This window comes from Sporothrix schenckii, assembly GCF_000961545.1.
Source record: "Sporothrix schenckii 1099-18 chromosome Unknown Cont44, whole genome shotgun sequence".
In the NCBI taxonomy this organism is placed as follows: Eukaryota; Fungi; Ascomycota; class Sordariomycetes; order Ophiostomatales; family Ophiostomataceae; genus Sporothrix; species Sporothrix schenckii.
Genome location: NW_015971145.1, coordinates 3092136 through 3109855, shown reverse-complemented (window position 1 = coordinate 3109855; position 17720 = coordinate 3092136). Strand labels below are relative to the sequence as shown.

Here is a 17720-nt window from a genome sequence, read left to right as displayed (position 1 = left end):
CTTTTTTTTTTATTCCATAAAAATCCGAAATTAAGTAAAATAAAATAAATGTTATGGAACAACCAGATACCAGCGTACTCTCCGCCAATGCATATGTATTTCACAATTATCAATCTACTTAGTCCTTGTGCGGCGTTATACAACGGGAAAACATTTCCTGATTTTTGGAATGTCACATCGGACGCAGATAAAGCAAACAGACTTATACATGCCTTATCCTACGACACTCTCAGAAAAGTAGTACGCACATATCATTGTAGCAATCATCTGATCATCTTTAATTCTCGTTTCGTTGAAACTCTGCTTCGTACAAGTTGCCAACCTACGTCATTACAAATATCTCATGACTTTATGCTCATTTCGAGCCCCCATTGTCTTATTTACGGTTCTCTTGCATATATTTGCCCTTCTCCTACGTCTATGCCGACGTGACCGATGTGCCGTCTGGTTTGCGCTTGTTCAGCGGGATGGGCGCATTCATCTTGGACGCGCGGCGTCGCTCGAGGTAGCCCGTGTGGCGCTTGCGGGCGTACACAAAGACCCCGAGCGCGGCCAGCGCAGCGACGCCGGCTATGGAGCCGACGGCAATGCCGGCCTTGGCGCCCGCGGCGAGGCCGCTCGTTTCGGAGGCTGTCGTAGGAGCAGCACTCGAACCCACACCCGGCCCGGTGGGGCCCGTGGTGGCGCCGCTGCCGGCAGATATGGTGGACGACGAGCCCTCGCTGCTGAAATCGGAGGCCGTCACATTGAAACACGGCACAGAGCCGACGATATCTGCGTCTTCGACAAAGGTAACGTCGGCGCAGGCATAAAACGTCTGGTTCTGGTTGTTGTTCTCGCCCTCGTACACAGCCCAGTACTGCAGCTGGATGGTGGCATTGGTGCCGGCCGTGGTGGACGGCGGAACGGGGTCGATCTTGTAGCACTGGTGGCCGGGGGCGACCTCGGTGACGTTGTTGACGACCTGCTCCTGGAACTCGGTCTGGCGAGTGGGGTCTGCGCGTTGTTAGTTAGGAGGGCGATGAAACATTGTACAACGTGGGTGGAATAGTCTTGGACGCACCGTTCGTAAAGGCAACGTAAAAGGCGACCTTGTAGGCCTCGTCGGCAATGGTCAGGGCAACAGAGCCGTGGGCTGATGGTTAGCAGAGTCCAGTCGTTGCGAATGGTACGCTTAAAGTCCCACACGTACACAACGGGAACAATGTGCGGTTGGTGACGCCCTCGGTGCTGCCGCAGGGCCCATTGTTGTCGGCAGCGGCAGACCAGTTCCGGTCGTCGGGCCATAGGAACGCCACCGGGCCCATGATGCTGCCTTCGTCGCCGTCGCCGTGGGCGGCCCGAACCACGCCAGCCATGGTGGCGGTGGCAGAGAGTATGGCAGCGAAGCGCATTATGGGAAGAGAGGGATGAAGACACAGAAAGAATGCGTTAGTTGGTCATATGGGCATCGAAGAGTGACGTGGAAGAGAGTGCAAGGGGGCGGACGAGAAATACAATATGGGCATGGAATACAAGGACGGGCGTCTGTGGCTGATCTGTCAAGTTATATAGACCGACAACCGACCACCCACGACGGTGTCTATTATGGTTACGAAAAGGAAGTAAAAAAACATTTAGGTAAGGCCCAAAAAGAAGCGTAGTGGGACAGAGGCAAACAATGTGGACTTGCACAAGCTGAAAAGAGGATTCATGGGCTACAACACAGATAACGAGGGCTGCAACAATACGAGGGGATTCGATACGTTTGGCAGAAGGCCGTAGCTGGGAGATATCAGAAAGTGGGACAAAACCCCAAAAAATCTGGAAAGTGGCAAGAGGCAGACAGTGAATGATGGACTAGAGACGATAAACGTTGGGTGACTACTGGCTTCTACTTTCGGTTTTTGGTCGGCTTGGAGGTGATGAAGGGTGCCTTTGCCAAGACAATAAGGCGGATGGAAACAGAAAATGTATGCCGGAGTTGCAGGAAGCACTTGTACATTGTTGAGAGGGGCCTTTTAGCGCAGCATTTTTAACAGGTGGGAGGGTAACTGGATGTGACGGGAAGGGAGGGTTACCAGATCATTGTGTTTGATTTTAATTTGATTTTGATTTTTGCTGTTGATTTTTCTCTATAAGTTCGATATTACACAACGTGAAGACATAGTATTTATGGTTATGAGAAAAGGGGGGTGCCAGCGTTAGCAGATGCAAAAAAAACATGGTCGAGAGCGTATTTTACGGGCGGACTCCCATCAGAGAATCTGATAACATGAGCGGAGAAGATGGCGGAAGAAGAAAGGAGAGAACAGACTGTGCAAAGCGCGGTTAAGAGAAATGACAAAAGAATGCACACAACAAGAAACATACCAACAAACAACGGTGCCGGTCGCGGTGCAGACGATGTCTCTTTGGGACATGGCCGGACTTGGCTGGATGCAAGTAAAGTCTTGGCCGACAAACAAGAAAAGTGAACTTGAATATAAAGTTGGATTCCCGGCTGGAGAACGGAAGTAGGTTGGCTGAAGGAGAGGAGGGGGTTGGTGAAGCTATTGGTAGGACACTCCGGATACAGAGTTCGACGTAACCACTCTCGAGTCTAAACGCCGAGTAAGACGCGTGCGGAGACCGAGAGGAGGTAAACGGATGAAAAAATGGCATAACACTACATGAGTCGTTCTCGGCTGGTCTTTGCAAGCGCTCGTTAGGATGGATCCTTCATCAGTTAGTTGTAAGCGTCTGCTATGATCCCGGCTATCCTTTGTGGCGAGGATGATGGCGCTCCTGATGCTTAGATCTGATAATTTTGATCAGATAGAATCTGACAAGGAAATGCAGAGGGAGAGCTTTCAGAGCACAAAAACAGCAATCCCACGGGCAGTATGGAACAGTCGTCGTTCCGCCACCTGACTGTCAGGCTTTTAGATAGGATCCTTTTTTTCAAATTCATATTTTAAAAGGGGAGTTTGCCGTCTTATTATTTATCCTGGTTACCTCTTCTGGGCTCGTTTTCGCAAAGCTCGTAGAGTCGCCTTGGCAGGGCTCCATCAGCCATGTGTTGAACAGGTTGGCGAGACAGGGCGGAGACAACGACGAGAGTGCAGTTGTCGTTATCTGATCAAAGTGGAGGCTAACAAGAAATGGGTGGTGGGTGATGTGGAGCCATTGTCACCGCGTACGTCCTAGAAAAGTCTTGGCCTAGTAAGGTCTTGGCCTTGGGAAGGACGAAGGACCTGGAGGTGGTTGGGTAGCTCTGAAGGGTTGCGGCAATGTGAAAGCAATGGAATTGAGGCAGAAAGAGGTGGAAAATTAACGCTGAATAAGGAATAGGATCAGTGGGCACCGGTAATGTCGTGGCAACTCGCAACAGTGGGCAGGTTCGTATCTGTTTATTTTATTTAATCTAATCTTATCAGATGATCAGTCAATGCACTCAAAATCAAACGCCATACCGTAAAGAGGACAGGGCGGGATCAAATCCTACTTCCTCTTGCGCGCCCCCTTCCATTATGGGGCCCTCTTTTGTTCTGGCGAGGTCGTGCCAGGCATGGGAGGTACGTACAGTAAACGAAGAGTCTTAGTATACTCCGAGATCGCAGTTCTCTTAATGTATGGAGGCAGGTAAGCAGTTGCCGACGCGCCGAAGTAGAGACCAATAGATGATAGCGAACCATTGCCAGAGCACTGCTTCATCCCCTTGAACGACACGACACCCTCATATGTCTTTGTTTGAATATTCTACGCCAAAATTTGATGACAACCCCATGGATCAAGTCAAGTAAAACATCTGGGACGCAAAGACAGAGCCAAATGGTGAATTTCGGTCAAGGATGGTGCAAAATTAGAGAGAATCGGTGAGAGCACAACATGCCAGTCTTGCCGACCAGCTCGCAAGAGAACAAACCGCTAGACTGGTCTTGGCCGGGGCAGGCAAAGCTGGTCAAGACACGCTGAACGATGTGCACCTACGGAATACACCGGCCATATCCTTGGCACGCCAAGTATATTGGGTGGTCGCGGTGGTCCATTGTCCAACTCCGTAGCGTTTTTTCCTTCGAATACCGCCATCCTCTTTTCGTTTCCCGGCACTCTGTTTCCCTCATAAACGTTTCTCGGCAAGGTTACCAGAGATCACTCGAAACAGCACTATGGCAACGAGAGTGGAACAATGGTGGAAAGCACAGCTGCCGGTAATGGGAGAAACTGTCCACTTGTAGGTAAATATACATTGCCATGCCACAGGCCATTCTTTCACGGAGGATCCCCTGGCTCGACACCACCATCAGTCCCGGGCCGCAGTTCAATTCATCACAGATATAAGCTCGTCTTCTCGCACAGATCGCCAACCATTCACGCTCATTTCACCGTCTTTACCAATTGTCACCCAACCTCTTGTGATTTCATCTCTTTTAATATTTATTAAATACCTTCATTTTCACAACCTTCCTCATCCAGAATCAAAACGACAAAATGGTTGCTCCCAAGGTCGTCGTCGGCAGTGTCCTCGCGGCTGGCGCCTCTGCCTCTGGCGTCTCGCCCCTGATGGCCGGTATCCGCGCCCGTGCCGACCTGTCCCCCGGCTCGCCCCTTTACAACTGCCACGACAACTGCGGTACGTTTGGTTGCCATCCCTACATTCACTTTCTCGCTTACTCGCTTTCCTTTTTTGTCTTCGCTCATTACTGTACTAACAAAACCCAGGCCAAGCGATTCTAGAGGCCCAAACCGTGTCCAGCATCTGCAATGACAATGTCTTCCTGACCGACTACGACAACTGTCTGCAGTGCGCCGGCCCCGACAATGGTGACATCTGGAAGTACTACAGCGACGCCCTCACGTCCGCTGCCGCTGTTTGCGGTCTGGCCACCACCCCCGCGGCCGGCTCCCAGGCCGCTGTTGGTACCGCCCTGCCTGGCGGTGCCGACTCCAGCGGCTCGGGCGCGTCCTCGCCGTCTGCTGCCGGTGTTCTCTCGTCGGCACCGGCCACCACCACCTCCTCATCCTTGTCGGCCGGTGCTGCTCTGACTGACTCTTCTGCGGCTGCTGCCGACTCGTCCTCTGCCGCGGCCACCTCGAGAACTGACTCCAGGCCCACTGCTGGTTCAGGTGTTTCCAACAGCACGATTGCCGGTACTGGCTCTCCCAGCGTCACCACTGTAAGTCCCGGCGGCTCGTCTCTGTTCGTTCTACCTGTGTTTGTATCTCGTCCCCGACTAACAGTAAAGTCCGCCCCTTCGTCGGTTGCCACCTCTGGCGCCAGCCTTCGCTCCGTGGCTGCCTGTCTGGCTGGTATTGCCGCTCTCGGCGTTGCCTACCTTGTGGCCTTTTAACCAGCGCGTCCTCTCTCCTAGGGAAATCAGATGTGTGCCATGCCTCCATCGCACATTCTATACTGATATACTTATCTCGAGGGTGGCCATTGAGCTCGTTCAGTCATATTTGGTTTATCTGAAAATACCTAATTTCCAAGTTTCCAAAAGAAGATCTATGATTTCTTTTGATTTGATTGTACAATATTATGTACCCTTATACTTTACCCGTCCCAATTCGTAACAAAGTATCAGTGACGGTCACACATTGCTGTGACCTCTGTACATATGGCTAAGCTCCATACAGACAGGAGCAACTGCCAAACATACAAAAAGAAAAGAAAAGAAAGTCCATCAGTATGACTCTTTCTTAAATTATACTGGACTCGTGTAATTGACTGTGAAAATACCTCCACGGTTGATTTTCTCAGTTCTTATTAATCTTCTTTGACCAGAGCCTACCAAGACAGTTGCAGCGGCGAAGTAAACGTACCAGATACAGTATAACCCTGACAATTATCTCCTGTACTTATTTTTCGTTCCAGTTTCTCTACCAAAATAAAGAAATAAACAAACGCTATTACGGTAGGCCTCCGTGCAAGTCCTGCTCACCAAAAGCCTTATCTTATCAGCCACGCGGTTCGCCCCACCCAATGTAGCACTATCGTGGGGTAGCTCTACAACCACGTCAAACGAGTCCCTTGCTTCGTCTTTTCTTTACTCGTTCTTCCGCCTTCCCTCCCCAATCGCCACCATGCCCGACCAAATAGCTGTCCTCTTTTGCTGCATGGGCAACATTTGCCGCTCCACCATGGCCGAGGGCGTCTTCCAGGCCATGGCCAAGAAGGAGCCCTACAACGCCTGTGTCTCCAAAGTGGACTCGTGCGGCACGAGTGCGTCTGTCCACACGAAAGCTGCCATCCCCTCTCTTGCCTGTCTTCTAACACCGATACACAGTCTCCTACCATACCGGTGACGACCCCGACGACCGCACCATGGCCACGCTCGCCGCCCACGGCATCACGGACTACTCCCACCGCGCGCGCATGCTCCAGGCCGCCGACCTCGACCGCTTCGACTACATCTTTGCCATGGACAAGCAGAACCTGAGCGACATCCAGCGTCTCCAGCAGAAGCACCCCGACAAGACCAGGGCGCAGGTCATGCTGTTTGGGGCGTACGCAACGCCCGACGGCGACGGCCGCGAAGTGATTTCCGACCCCTACTATGGCGGCCGCGACGGCTTCAGCAAGGCATACGAGCAGGCGACGCGGTTCAGCAAGAACTTTCTGAAGGCGGCCTTTCCCGAGATTACACCGCCATGAGGCGACATTGCGGTTGTGATTTCTGGTTTTGCGACGGTCTTTTCTTTGTCGACGTGATAGCCCATTGTTTCTTAGTCCTTTTTAATATACCATGCTTTGGCTGCGTCACGTCCACCAACGCTCCTTTCCACTGTACAGAATTGGGTCAGGGTCAACGAGGTGGTAGAATATAGAGAAGCCGTTAGTCTCGTGTGGTGAAGAGAACAGCGGAGATCCTCTTCGTGCGGCACATAATTTCCGGGAAGAAGGCGAAACAACGTGCCGTACCCCTTCCCCTGCATACGTCACATGCTTGGACTACGATGTGCGTAGTAGGCACAGGCCGTTCTAGTCGGCGTCTAGTCTGCATTCTCTCTACGAATGCATCGTCGAGCCGTGGGGCAAAAGAAAAATATGTGCCACGCCACTGCTCGTAGGATATGGCAAGCAGAGTACGTTACCGATCCTACGCGCTCGATCCTTTTCCCTTCATGCGCCTCATAAACGCCGCTCGCTTGTTACCTTACTGCGGGCAAAGGCCACCATAAAGGCCGCCCCAGAACGGGCCTCGAAAGAAATACCACCACGCCAAAGACGATGGCTGTTCCCGAGAGCCATACGCTTGGGATTTGACGGGCTGCGCCCCCGTTGCTACTCGCTCTTCGCTTCTGCAGTGGACATGTTTGCCGCGCAGAGGGGGCCTGCAGGAGCGGCCATAAACACCCTCTTTCGTACATGGTATCGTGGATGCTACGTGCATCGGCGCGCTTAACTGCGTCTAGGCAGGCAAGACGTCAGGCTTGGGAGAGCTTGAGGAGAATAGCAGATTGGTACTTTGGCGTCGTGAAAGATACCGGTGCCGGTGTGAGTGGCGAGTGGCAGGTGCTGATGATCCTCCAAGTATCTGCGCCACGTTGAATCCATGCCTTCACCTTCCTTCACTGGATATCACGGAAACAGAGTGGAAGGATTGCCGCTCATGTCCTTGGCTCATCAGCCAAGATTAATCGAGGTGAAGGGAACGTCGCGGGCGGCTATGGTGACCATGACATGGCTGGGGGTCGCGCGTCGACCTGGTATTCGGTTCCTAGGTTCCTCATTGTCCCTCGCAACGATCGAGCGGCCGAGCGGTCGACGTGTCTTTTGGCGCCGTCTTTGGAAGTGCCAGAAGATTTCGAAGTATGCAACCGGGTAAGGCCGCCGTTGCGAGCTGTTTTCAGAATCTTGTCAACCTTCATATTTCTTTGTTCTTTAGTCGTTCTCTTTTGTCTCGGTCCCTGAGTTTGCCGCCCGCAAAATCGAGCTAGCGTTGCCCCTGTCCATCCCTTTCGTGGCCGACGAATTGGCGCCCAGCACGCCCGCAGTTGGCCCTGTTAGTTCCGCGCCTTGTTGACAACCTAGCACGTCGAAGTGGATGCCCCGCGCAAAGCGACTAGCTTCTGTCAAGACAACGTCGGCATGGTCAAGTGCTCGATGCGTCCCAATTCCCAGTTGACGTGACAAAATAGGAAAGAAGGTGATGAAAATCAACAGGAAAAAAGCGTCAAGCAACTCAGGAAAGAACGGCCTCAAAGTCATAAATACTGCAGCAACCACCCGCCACTCGAGTTGCACTTTCCCAGTTGCTCTGTTGTGTTCCGCTGTTGCCTTCTGCCCGTCACCCCTCCAAATAAGCTCCCGTCGCCCATTCTCGCCTTCCCTCTTTCCCTCTTTGCCCTTTCCCTTTTCGTCTCTCGGGATTTGTCTTGTACCTGCCCCTTCCTGTCCTTCCATTTACATTTTCTACTTGCTGCCGCCCGTTCTGCCTCATTTTGAAGTACCTTCTTGCCTTCTCCATTTGGCGCCTTCCATTCGACAAACAGTTGACTAACAACGCGCCTTCTCTTGCGACGACTTCCCACCACAAATACATATTTTTTTCTATGGCATAAACCTTCAGAATCATTCTCGTTCTCTGCCCCTTTCATTGCTTCATTTTACCCTCCGTCTGGCCAGTTATCCGTCACTCCAGTCTCAAATCTCACGTCTCCCCTCATTCGCACCACCGTAGGCTCGTTTCAGCCCCGCCAAAACCGTCAGCTCCTCTTCCTTGCGCCTCGCTCCACCCCACCAAAAGAGCCCCCAAAACAAAACAAGAGCTGGTCAACGCTCTCGTCCGTCCGAGATCATTTCAGATTGACTCGACTGTTTCACCTGGAGCTGTCCTCGATTTATATTTTGACATTCTCGGCCGTTGTTCTCGACGCCCACGTCCTTCCATTCCAACCTTACCAGATCCTGGGCTGCTTGTCCCGTTTCCTCGCCATCTTTTCCTGCCCCTCCTCCGCACGTCCCACATCTCTCTCCCACAGCAAGATGGCCGATCTGCAGGGCCGCAAGGTCTTCAAGGTCTTCAACCAAGACTTCATCGTCGACGAGCGCTATACCGTGACCAAGGAGCTTGGCCAGGGCGCGTACGGTATTGTGTGCGCCGCCGTCAACAACCAGACGAACGAAGGCGTGGCCATCAAGAAGGTCACCAATGTCTTTAGCAAGAAGATTCTCGCGAAGCGCGCGCTGCGCGAGATCAAGCTGCTGCAGCACTTCCGCGGCCACCGCAACGTACGTCAATGCCCGCCCCTCGCAAGACGACAGCTACCGTACTGACCAGACGACAGATCACCTGTCTATACGACATGGACATTCCGCGGCCAAACAACTTCAATGAGACCTATCTCTACGAGGGTATGTACAGCTCTCCCCTGGGCCCCTCACACCAGCGACGCGCGTGCTCGTGCTCGTGCTAACAAGCACAGAACTCATGGAGTGCGACCTGGCGGCCATTATCCGCTCCGGCCAACCTCTCACCGACGCCCATTTCCAGTCTTTCATCTACCAGATCCTGTGCGGCCTGAAATACATCCACTCTGCCAATGTCCTGCACCGCGACCTCAAGCCCGGCAACCTGCTCGTCAACGCCGACTGCGAGCTCAAGATTTGCGATTTCGGTCTTGCGCGCGGCTTTTCCGTCGATCCGGAGGAGAACGCCGGTTACATGACCGAGTACGTCGCCACCCGCTGGTACCGCGCCCCGGAAATCATGCTCAGCTTCCAGAGCTACACAAAGGCCATTGACGTCTGGTCCGTCGGCTGTATTCTGGCCGAGCTGCTGGGCTCCCGCCCCTTCTTCAAGGGCCGCGACTACGTCGACCAGCTCAACCAGATCCTCCAGATCCTCGGCACGCCCAACGAGGTCACCCTCTCCCGCATCGGCTCCTCCCGCGCCCAGGAGTACGTTCGCAACTTGCCCTTCATGCCCAAGCGACCCTTCCCCATCCTGTTCCCCAACGCCAACCCGGACGCCCTCGATCTGCTCGACCGCATGCTCGCGTTCGACCCCAGCAGCCGCATTTCCGTCGAGGAGGCCCTGGAGCACCACTACCTTCAGATCTGGCACGACGCCAGCGACGAGCCCGACTGCCCCACCACCTTCAACTTTGACTTTGAGGTCGTCGAGGAGGTCGACGACATGCGCCGCATGATCCTCGACGAGGTCTACCGCTTCCGCCAGCTCGTGCGCACCGTGCCCGGCACCGCGGGCCACGCCGCTGCCCAGGCTGCCGCCCAGCAGCAGACCAGCCAGGTGCCCATGCCGTCGGGTGGCGGGCAGTGGACTGCCGAGGATCCGCGTCCCCAGGAGTACGTGACACACCCGGCGGGTCTGGAGCAGGAGCTGGCGGGAGGTCTCGACGCGCGTCGGTAGTTCCAGCACCCGTCCAACCCCCTCTTCCGTGCGAGCCTAGCCGGGATGACGGTACATGAATACGAAAATGGGGGAGCAGGTTACGGGAGATATTTCTACGAAACCCACCAAAGATGGTGATTGCTTTGCGGGATACAGACACTCCTTTTTGGTATATTGATTGATATGACTGCGTTTTATTACATTGCTGTTTTCTGTCTTACCTGCGACTATTTGCTTTTGGAAATTCACGACATATTGGATTCGTTTACTATACTTAGCTGTTACCCTCCTTTTCTTTCCTACGCGAACACAAAAAATGAGAAGAAGCGTGTGGCTGTTGTTCAGAATGCAATATATAATTACGCAACGAAGCAAGTTCACGAATGTTTCGCTTTGGCGATACCGGACTTCACCGTTAACGCCGGGCACTCAGTCTTGAGCTCAGTACCTGAAATTTGAGGAACACGGCGCCTTAGAGGCCCTTGTGCCCCCTTACAGACCGCTATTCAGTGGCAAAATGTAGAGTCATACGGCGAGCTCATGCTGAGAATTGCCCCACAAAAAGCCAAGAGCCCAGGAGCCTTACCCAAATGTGGCGAACACGTGACCATCCCCTCGTCGTTTTTCCAGCCTACTTCGCCGTCTTTTCGCCCGCCTTGATTAAAAATGAGAACTCTCCTTGATCATCTGCATCAACGACCGCACGTTCACCAAAGTCATCAGCCATTCAAACAACCAAACAAAGTAGCTGCAACTCTTTCATCACAAACCTACACAAACAACCACAACACAACACCACACACCGCAATCATGGGCAAGGTTCACGGCAGTCTGGCACGTGCCGGCAAGGTCAAGTCGCAGACCCCCAAGGTCGAGCCGCAGGAGTCCAAGAAGACGCCCAAGGGCCGCGCCCACAAGCGCGAGCAGTACACGCGCCGCTTCGTCAACGTGACGACGACGCCGGGTGGCAAGCGCAAGGTGAGTTTTCGCAAGGCGGCGCAGGAGCCGTGAGAACCTGGGGCGAAGCAGGCGATGGCGGGCACGCGGCAAACGATACTGTCCATCGCCCGACGACCGCCGTCGACCACCGTCGTCCACCCTCATCGCATCGCACAGCATGCTAACGTCCACAGATGAACGCCAACCCCGCCGCCGCGTAAAGCAATCCGGGCCCGACGACAACTTTTGGGGACCGGCTCTGACAGTAGATGAAAACGATGAATCGATGACGAATGGAAAAGGACGAGTGGAAATGACCGAATGGGGACGACTGGACTGGACCGACCGGAGCTCGGTTGACCTGTGTCGACGGGCGCGGCTGGTTGAGCTGTTGTATTCGCGGACGGCACTTTCAAAGTGACAAAAACACCCTCTTATCATCAACACCGATTTCTACATGTATCGGCGTGGAAACACGACCATATATCCCAAAACAGCCGGCCAAACTTATTTGTAACAACGGCATGTACGACTGCAAACGACTCCACAACAACGACCAACACATTTTAAGATATCCAGGGGGACGAGGCTTGTCTATCGTGGTGACGAAAAAGTTACACGCCGGAGAGCCAGAGAGCGGATCGCCAGTTTTTCACGTCTCATTTTTTTTTCTTTCTTCATTCGATTTGTGGTACCGCTTGAGGTCGAGAGGATGACGGGTGTCTTCTGAAACGGAGACCTTTGGGTTCTCGAGGATGATATCGAGGGCGACAAATCGACTGGGTAGGACAGGTTGAGACTGGGAGCATGGCGTCTTCTGTCAGACTTGACGATGGTATTTTTATTAAAAGGAGGGGAGGAAAGAGGAAGAGAGGGAGGGGAGGACAGGACCCCTCCTATTGGATTTCTACTTTGGGTTTTTCATCTTGTTTTAATGTACCTATTTTCTGTGCACATTGATTTTATAAATCTACAGTTTCATTTTACACAAATCGCTTCATGAACCGAATTCCTGTTCGCGAAGCGGTGGCATGTGGACGTCTGTCTACCGCATCGTTGTTCCGAACTATTATTTGTCTTTCCACAAGACATGTCGTCTGCAGGGTCCATTTTGGCTGGTATTTGATTTGAACGCTTCACACTTTTTTTTTTGAGATATGTTTGAATTAATAAATAATAATAAAAAGATCATAAATAAGAGGTCTATAATACATAAATTTATTTCACTTTTCCGTAACTATATTTATTATTTTATTTTATATTTTTTTTCTAAAAAAAACAATTAAACAACGTGTTTAAACAGTTTCACGGGAGAATCTGCACCTTTTCTGTTTAGTGATAACCGTTTACCAATTCTAGACATTGCAAGGGTTTGACAAAGCAATCATGTGAAGCGTGATTGGCTGCGTCATCCAGACCCTACTGACAACATCAAAAACACTACTCAGGTTTTTCCCGAGCTGAAGTCGAGTTGGCGACGTTTCGATGCCAACGTAGCCATTACAGTCGAACGCAATCACAACTTACACCATGGGGAGTTGACTAATGTCATGAAATCCGATTCTTTCGTACTGTTTACCGGCCACCTTGGAGCTTATAAGAGGGATCGTAGGTCAAGTATCGGTGCAATTTACAGACTTACGTCGTACAAAATGAGTCTGCCAAAATCCACCAAAGCGTCTCTCTGGGACACCCCGTCTAATAATATGCTGCCTCACCCTGTTCATACGCCGTATACGTTTTTTGCTGGAGGGCCACGCGCCACATTTTGTGCATCGCATTTCCTTTATGTGTGTTTTGTGTCGCTCCGTTGTCTGGGCTGTGTGCCGCTGTCGGCCAATCATTAGCCGCTGGGGGTTGCTAGTAGTTCGTTGTCGAGGCTGGGGGCGGCGAGATCCCACAACACGACGAGGACGACTCCAGCCATATACCTAAAAATACCAAGAAATATTGGACCCTGAAAGAAACGTGAGTGGGAGCACAAGACAAGGGCATGGGCGGTTCGAGGGCAAGAAGTATGAAAGTCGGTATGAAGGGTTCTTCTGGGTCTGTCGCGACGGGCCGCCCTGCGTTCCTATTAATGTACAACAGTGTTTGGTTGGGAATCGTGTGGACTGTAGCTGTCTGGGTTGGCTGTTTTCGTCTTGCATAAAAAATGTAATTTTACGCCCAAGCCGCACGGCGCATAACAGCATCATGAAAGAAAATGAGTGGATGAACCTCAATTCGCATTTGAGCGGTGAGGCCTGCCTGGTAGTGGCCATTTTGTCCACCCGAATACGCTCACGAAAACATTGTAATGCTATATTGCTTTTTGATTTTAATGTAGTTTTATTTGGTTTTTGTAGCCATACTCGAAGGCCTGTCCTTCGCTAGACGCTACAACAAGAGGCTTGTTTGATTTTTGTTTTGTCCCGGACATAGGAATAGAATTTGAATGATAATAGAAGTTGTGAATACCAAAGTGAAAAATGTAGCCTTGTCTCGCCTTGCCCGTCCCTAGACAAATGAGCGCGTTGTCCTACTGTACAGTCCAGTGCCTGTTGTGTTGAAAGACGAAAAAAGAAATGGCAAAAAAGAGGCAGGGTATATCCAAAAACCAGCCGTAAAGAAGCGAAACATATGTAGAAGTGAAATGAAATGAGTTTAGAAAAGATATTATCAAATGTTGGTACAGTGTATGTGTTGTCGGCCGTTGAGGTTGCGCGCGGGTTTTGCGAGGTTGGTCATTTTAATGTTTGTCCATGTTCGTCTTGCTTAACCGAAGAACCAGTAGAAAGCAGTGTAGGGGACACTGCCACCAGCAGCGTTGAGAATGTCGCAGGTGTGCGAGGCACCACCGACAGTGATGACGCGGTACACCTGCTTGATGCTGTTGGAGGCTGCGTTGGAACTGGCAGACAGCTGGAGCCAGTCGACGGCGCCCGTGGACAAGATGCCGGTGCCAGCAGTCGAGGGCGCCTTGACGTTGCCAGTCTTGTTCATGCTGCCGTAGAGGTTGGCGGCGACCAGGTTGAAGATGGGTACACCGTTGGAGTCAAAGTAGTGATGGCCCAGGAACGGAACAGATTTGGGCAGGACACCAGGCAGCGGGAGGGCAGCGGCGGCCAAGAAGGGGTCGGCGATGACGGCGCCGTAGTCAGCTTCGCCGAGAACGTTGGGGATTGAAGGGGTGCCCGGGCTGGCGGCCGCGGCGTTCTGCAGGTTCAGGGGAAGATTCTGGCCCCAGAGGACGGCGTTGGAGATGGCGTTGAAGGCATCAGGATGAAGACCAGTCTTTGCGGTGCCGGGGTACAGGTTGGTGACATCGTAGAGTGTAGCCAGGGCACCGGTGGCGACGGTTGCCGCACTGTTGGAAGCGCAGGTGTAATTCTGGATGCCGTGGCCAACGGCGATTTTCAAAAGAGCCAAGCCAGGGCTAACAGGAGGGAGTTCGGTACCTGGGAGTGTTAGCTTGGTTGCATCGAGCTGGGCTTTGGGGACAATTTCATTCATTTTCAAAAAGGTTCAAAAAAGTGAAATAACATACCAGTACCGGTCAAGGGGAGAGCGTAGGTAGGCGCCTTGCACGGTGGTGGTGGTGCGGCCGAGACGACAGCAAGCAAGCTGGCGAGGAGAGTCAACGATCGTGCAGCCATTGTGAATGATTGCGTTGGCGATGGAGAATACAAAAAGAGCCAAAAGGGCGGGTGAGAACAATAATATATAAAAGTATCGAAAAGAAGAGGCTGACTCGTTCCTCGGAGAAAGCCTCGCAGATGCAAAACGAGCGGTGCTTCAACAGCGTCAGGGAAAATGAATGCAATATAAAAGTTAAGCGCCGGCCGGGTCGGAGACCGTGTTTTGGTGTAAGAAACGGGAGGACAGCTGGGGAAAGTGGGCTATTGGCAACGAAGGCTTCCAGAGCGTTTTTCTTGGGTAACCCCACAAAAATATGATAGAATAGGCAGTGTTGGAGGATGGCCAGGCCGGCAGGATCCAGAGAAGTGGGAAAATAGTGTATTTTTGGATTGGTGAAAAAGAAACGAGAAGAGAAGTACAAGAGTCTCTGGAATTTGGGTTAAGACCTGTCAGACAAAGGCAAAACCGAGAAGATGTCTTGGGGAGGTTGACCCCGTCGATTTATATTGTTTTCAGACTGACGACTGAGGAGGAAATGGAAAAAGGATTGCGAGCAAGGAGGTTGAAAGAGGAAAAGAAGGAGAGTTCGAATCCAAGAGTCAGGAGTTGGAAAGAAGTGTTTGAAAGGTGTCAGCAACAGGGCGAAGAGGAGACATGGTTAACAAGAAAGGAAGCAAGTAGACGAAACCGAAGGACGAAAGTCAAGCCGTAGAAAGGGACGACCAACAGGAAAGGTAACGAGAGAGAAGTCGGGGCCTGACGGCAGCCAACATGTCGCCCAAAGCGGCGATCAGAGCAACGGACAAACTGAACAAAAAGGAACTCACGAGCTGTGGCCCGGGCACTCGGACAGGGTTGAAGAGAAGAGTAAGGTGGTTGGGTGGAGCTCGAATGATTTTGCGGTGGCATGGAAGGATACAAGATCGTGGGCCGGCCAGGGCTCAGAGGTTGCACTGACCCATCCTTGCGCCGTGCCTTTTGCCAGTTGCTATTTTCGCGAGGCTATCGTCCTCTTTCGTGTCCATGCTCGGTGCTAGTTTGGGCCTTATGCCTCTGCGTCTGTTTGTTGCATGGGAACGCTGTGTGCTGACGGTCTGTGTCGTTGTGCTCTCCACGATTTTACAGACTTGTTAGTACGTCGTATGGAGAACGAGGACGCACGAGAGCGAGACCCCCGATAATACAACCCCGCGGTTCAACTTGCCGTCTACAGAAGCAGAACGAACTTCGAAGCGGCAGGTCGCCAGGATGCCGAGACAAGCCTTGCAATGGCCAAGCAAGACGTTTCCATTGATGGTGCGTTGGAGCACTCCGTTGGCAAGAGAGGTTTTCACCTGGATAGCTTTGCGACTCTTCTGGCATTTTCGTTCTTCTGATGTCCCTGGCGAGTCTCTCAGCTTGTGCTCGGGAACTCGTCCAATTGATGGCTTGCAGATCGTTTGTTCCAAGGAGTGGGGGAACGCCACCCATCGTAAGCATTTGAGTCGACTATCGTGCATTAGAGGGTTGCAGAGACGCGTTAGCAAAGCACGAGACATGCCTCTGAAAACAGCACTAATAAAAATCGAGGCAAACGCAAAAATAAAAACAACGCCAAGGGGGTTCAGAAAAGAGATGGAGGGCGCGGGTGCGGCAAGATTACCGTTTTGCCTTGAAGACGGGACAAAAACGATGGCTGCGTCTAAAACGACAGGGGATGTGTTTAGCTGCAGAAAGGGCTGCAAGGGGGAGTGAGCGGGATGGCCAAGGCGAGCCAGGGTCCTTTGCCACAGATGGCGAGGTGTTAGTACAAAGTACAAAGTACGTCGTACTTTGTAGTACTGTCGTACCTCTCGTTGCTTACAACCTCACAGAAACGTGGTATGCAGAACGGGGTACGTCGCACTTGTGCGTGGACTATGGACCGTGGACGAAGGACGGTGGTGGGCCCCCATATCGAGAATGTCAGAGAAGACTATCAGCTGTGCAACTGCGTTGTGCAGTGTCTTGTTTTTCGGATTGCCAAAGATGTTCCCGACTGAACAGCGGATGTCCCGTGCGTAGACCATATTTGGTTTTTTTTTTTTTTTTTTTTTTTATATTGCTGGCGGACCGTATTTCCCATCAGGAAGCACGCAGGTGTCTATGCAGATGCTCAATGATGGTGACGAGTAAAAACCATGCACAGGAGGCGTTTATGGTCCAATGTTGACTTGGGCAGGACAAACGACTCCACGAGACGAATGCAGTCTATGTTATGCACCTGGTGCAGTCCTTGCATGTACTCGCATGCAAGGCGGCCCATGAGCCATTGTCGACCAACGAGCGCCAGATGGACAGGACTTGTTGCACCCAGCACCAACAGGTCGAACTTTGTCGGATGCCTGAACAAGCGCGATATGGTCTTTTGAAACTGTGCCGTGCTGTTGGTCACCAGTTCTTTGTTCTGCCGGACGGTGGGCAGCTTGTTACGTTGTTGAGCAGTGATAACGCTCCAGCCAGGACTGGCCCAAACGGCGAAAAGGCACAAATGTATCTGGTCGTTTCCAGTGGTCTGTTTTCCCGAATGTGAACGTCAATGCCGTAGCTGAGTACACCAGCGTTCCGCCGCATTTGCCGGATTGGCCACTCTGTTGCCGCCTCTTGCTTGTGACTTTCGACCGTACGCCGTCGATGAACGATGCACGCATTGAGGGCGGCCAAAACGGAGGTCGACACGGGAGATACGCCGCAAAGAGCACAGAAAAACAAAAGAAACACAGAGACACCACCGAAAGGGGGGGCGCCATCTCATTACGGAAACCTTGGGTGGCTGCTGAACGGTAGCAGCGTTCCGTGCGCATGGGCGTATGTCTCTATGGG

The 17720-nt window shown here is 52.2% G+C and overlaps 7 protein-coding genes across 7 annotated transcripts; 4 read left to right on the top strand and 3 right to left on the bottom strand.

Moving 5' to 3' along the window:
• Nucleotides 1-418: 418 nt before the first annotated feature.
• On the bottom strand, nt 419-1394 carry SPSK_09582 (uncharacterized protein; the record flags this gene model as incomplete). Its single annotated transcript, XM_016736154.1, has 3 exons — nt 419-996; nt 1064-1135; nt 1193-1394. 3 exons carry the CDS (start codon nt 1392-1394, stop codon nt 419-421), a joined length of 852 nt encoding a protein of 283 aa, XP_016587730.1.
• A 3058-nt stretch (nt 1395-4452) lies between these two features.
• Nucleotides 4453-5312, top strand: SPSK_09679 (uncharacterized protein; the record flags this gene model as incomplete). The annotated part of the gene is made up of 3 exons (XM_016736251.1): nt 4453-4594; nt 4684-5138; nt 5208-5312. 3 exons carry the CDS (start codon nt 4453-4455, stop codon nt 5310-5312), a joined length of 702 nt encoding a protein of 233 aa, XP_016587729.1.
• Nucleotides 5313-6045: 733 nt separating this feature from the next.
• On the top strand, nt 6046-6616 carry SPSK_09887 (low molecular weight phosphotyrosine protein phosphatase; the record flags this gene model as incomplete). Its single annotated transcript, XM_016736454.1, has 2 exons — nt 6046-6184; nt 6249-6616. The coding sequence occupies 2 exons, from the start codon at nt 6046-6048 to the stop codon at nt 6614-6616; spliced, it is 507 nt and encodes a 168-aa protein (XP_016587728.1).
• Nucleotides 6617-7846: 1230 nt separating this feature from the next.
• Nucleotides 7847-8368, bottom strand: SPSK_09921 (uncharacterized protein; the record flags this gene model as incomplete). The annotated part of the gene is made up of 1 exon (XM_016736488.1): nt 7847-8368. One exon carries the CDS (start codon nt 8366-8368, stop codon nt 7847-7849), a length of 522 nt encoding a protein of 173 aa, XP_016587727.1.
• Nucleotides 8369-8950: 582 nt separating this feature from the next.
• On the top strand, nt 8951-10337 carry SPSK_09240 (mitogen-activated protein kinase 7; the record flags this gene model as incomplete). The annotated part of the gene is made up of 3 exons (XM_016735816.1): nt 8951-9196; nt 9253-9319; nt 9355-10337. 3 exons carry the CDS (start codon nt 8951-8953, stop codon nt 10335-10337), a joined length of 1296 nt encoding a protein of 431 aa, XP_016587726.1.
• Nucleotides 10338-11129: 792 nt separating this feature from the next.
• SPSK_09898 (uncharacterized protein) lies at nt 11130-11679 on the top strand (the record flags this gene model as incomplete). Its single annotated transcript, XM_016736465.1, has 2 exons — nt 11130-11326; nt 11349-11679. The coding sequence occupies 2 exons, from the start codon at nt 11130-11132 to the stop codon at nt 11677-11679; spliced, it is 528 nt and encodes a 175-aa protein (XP_016587725.1).
• Nucleotides 11680-14015: 2336 nt separating this feature from the next.
• On the bottom strand, nt 14016-14896 carry SPSK_09668 (malate dehydrogenase; the record flags this gene model as incomplete). The annotated part of the gene is made up of 2 exons (XM_016736240.1): nt 14016-14698; nt 14788-14896. The coding sequence occupies 2 exons, from the start codon at nt 14894-14896 to the stop codon at nt 14016-14018; spliced, it is 792 nt and encodes a 263-aa protein (XP_016587724.1).
• Between the last annotated feature and the right edge of the window lie 2824 nt (nt 14897-17720).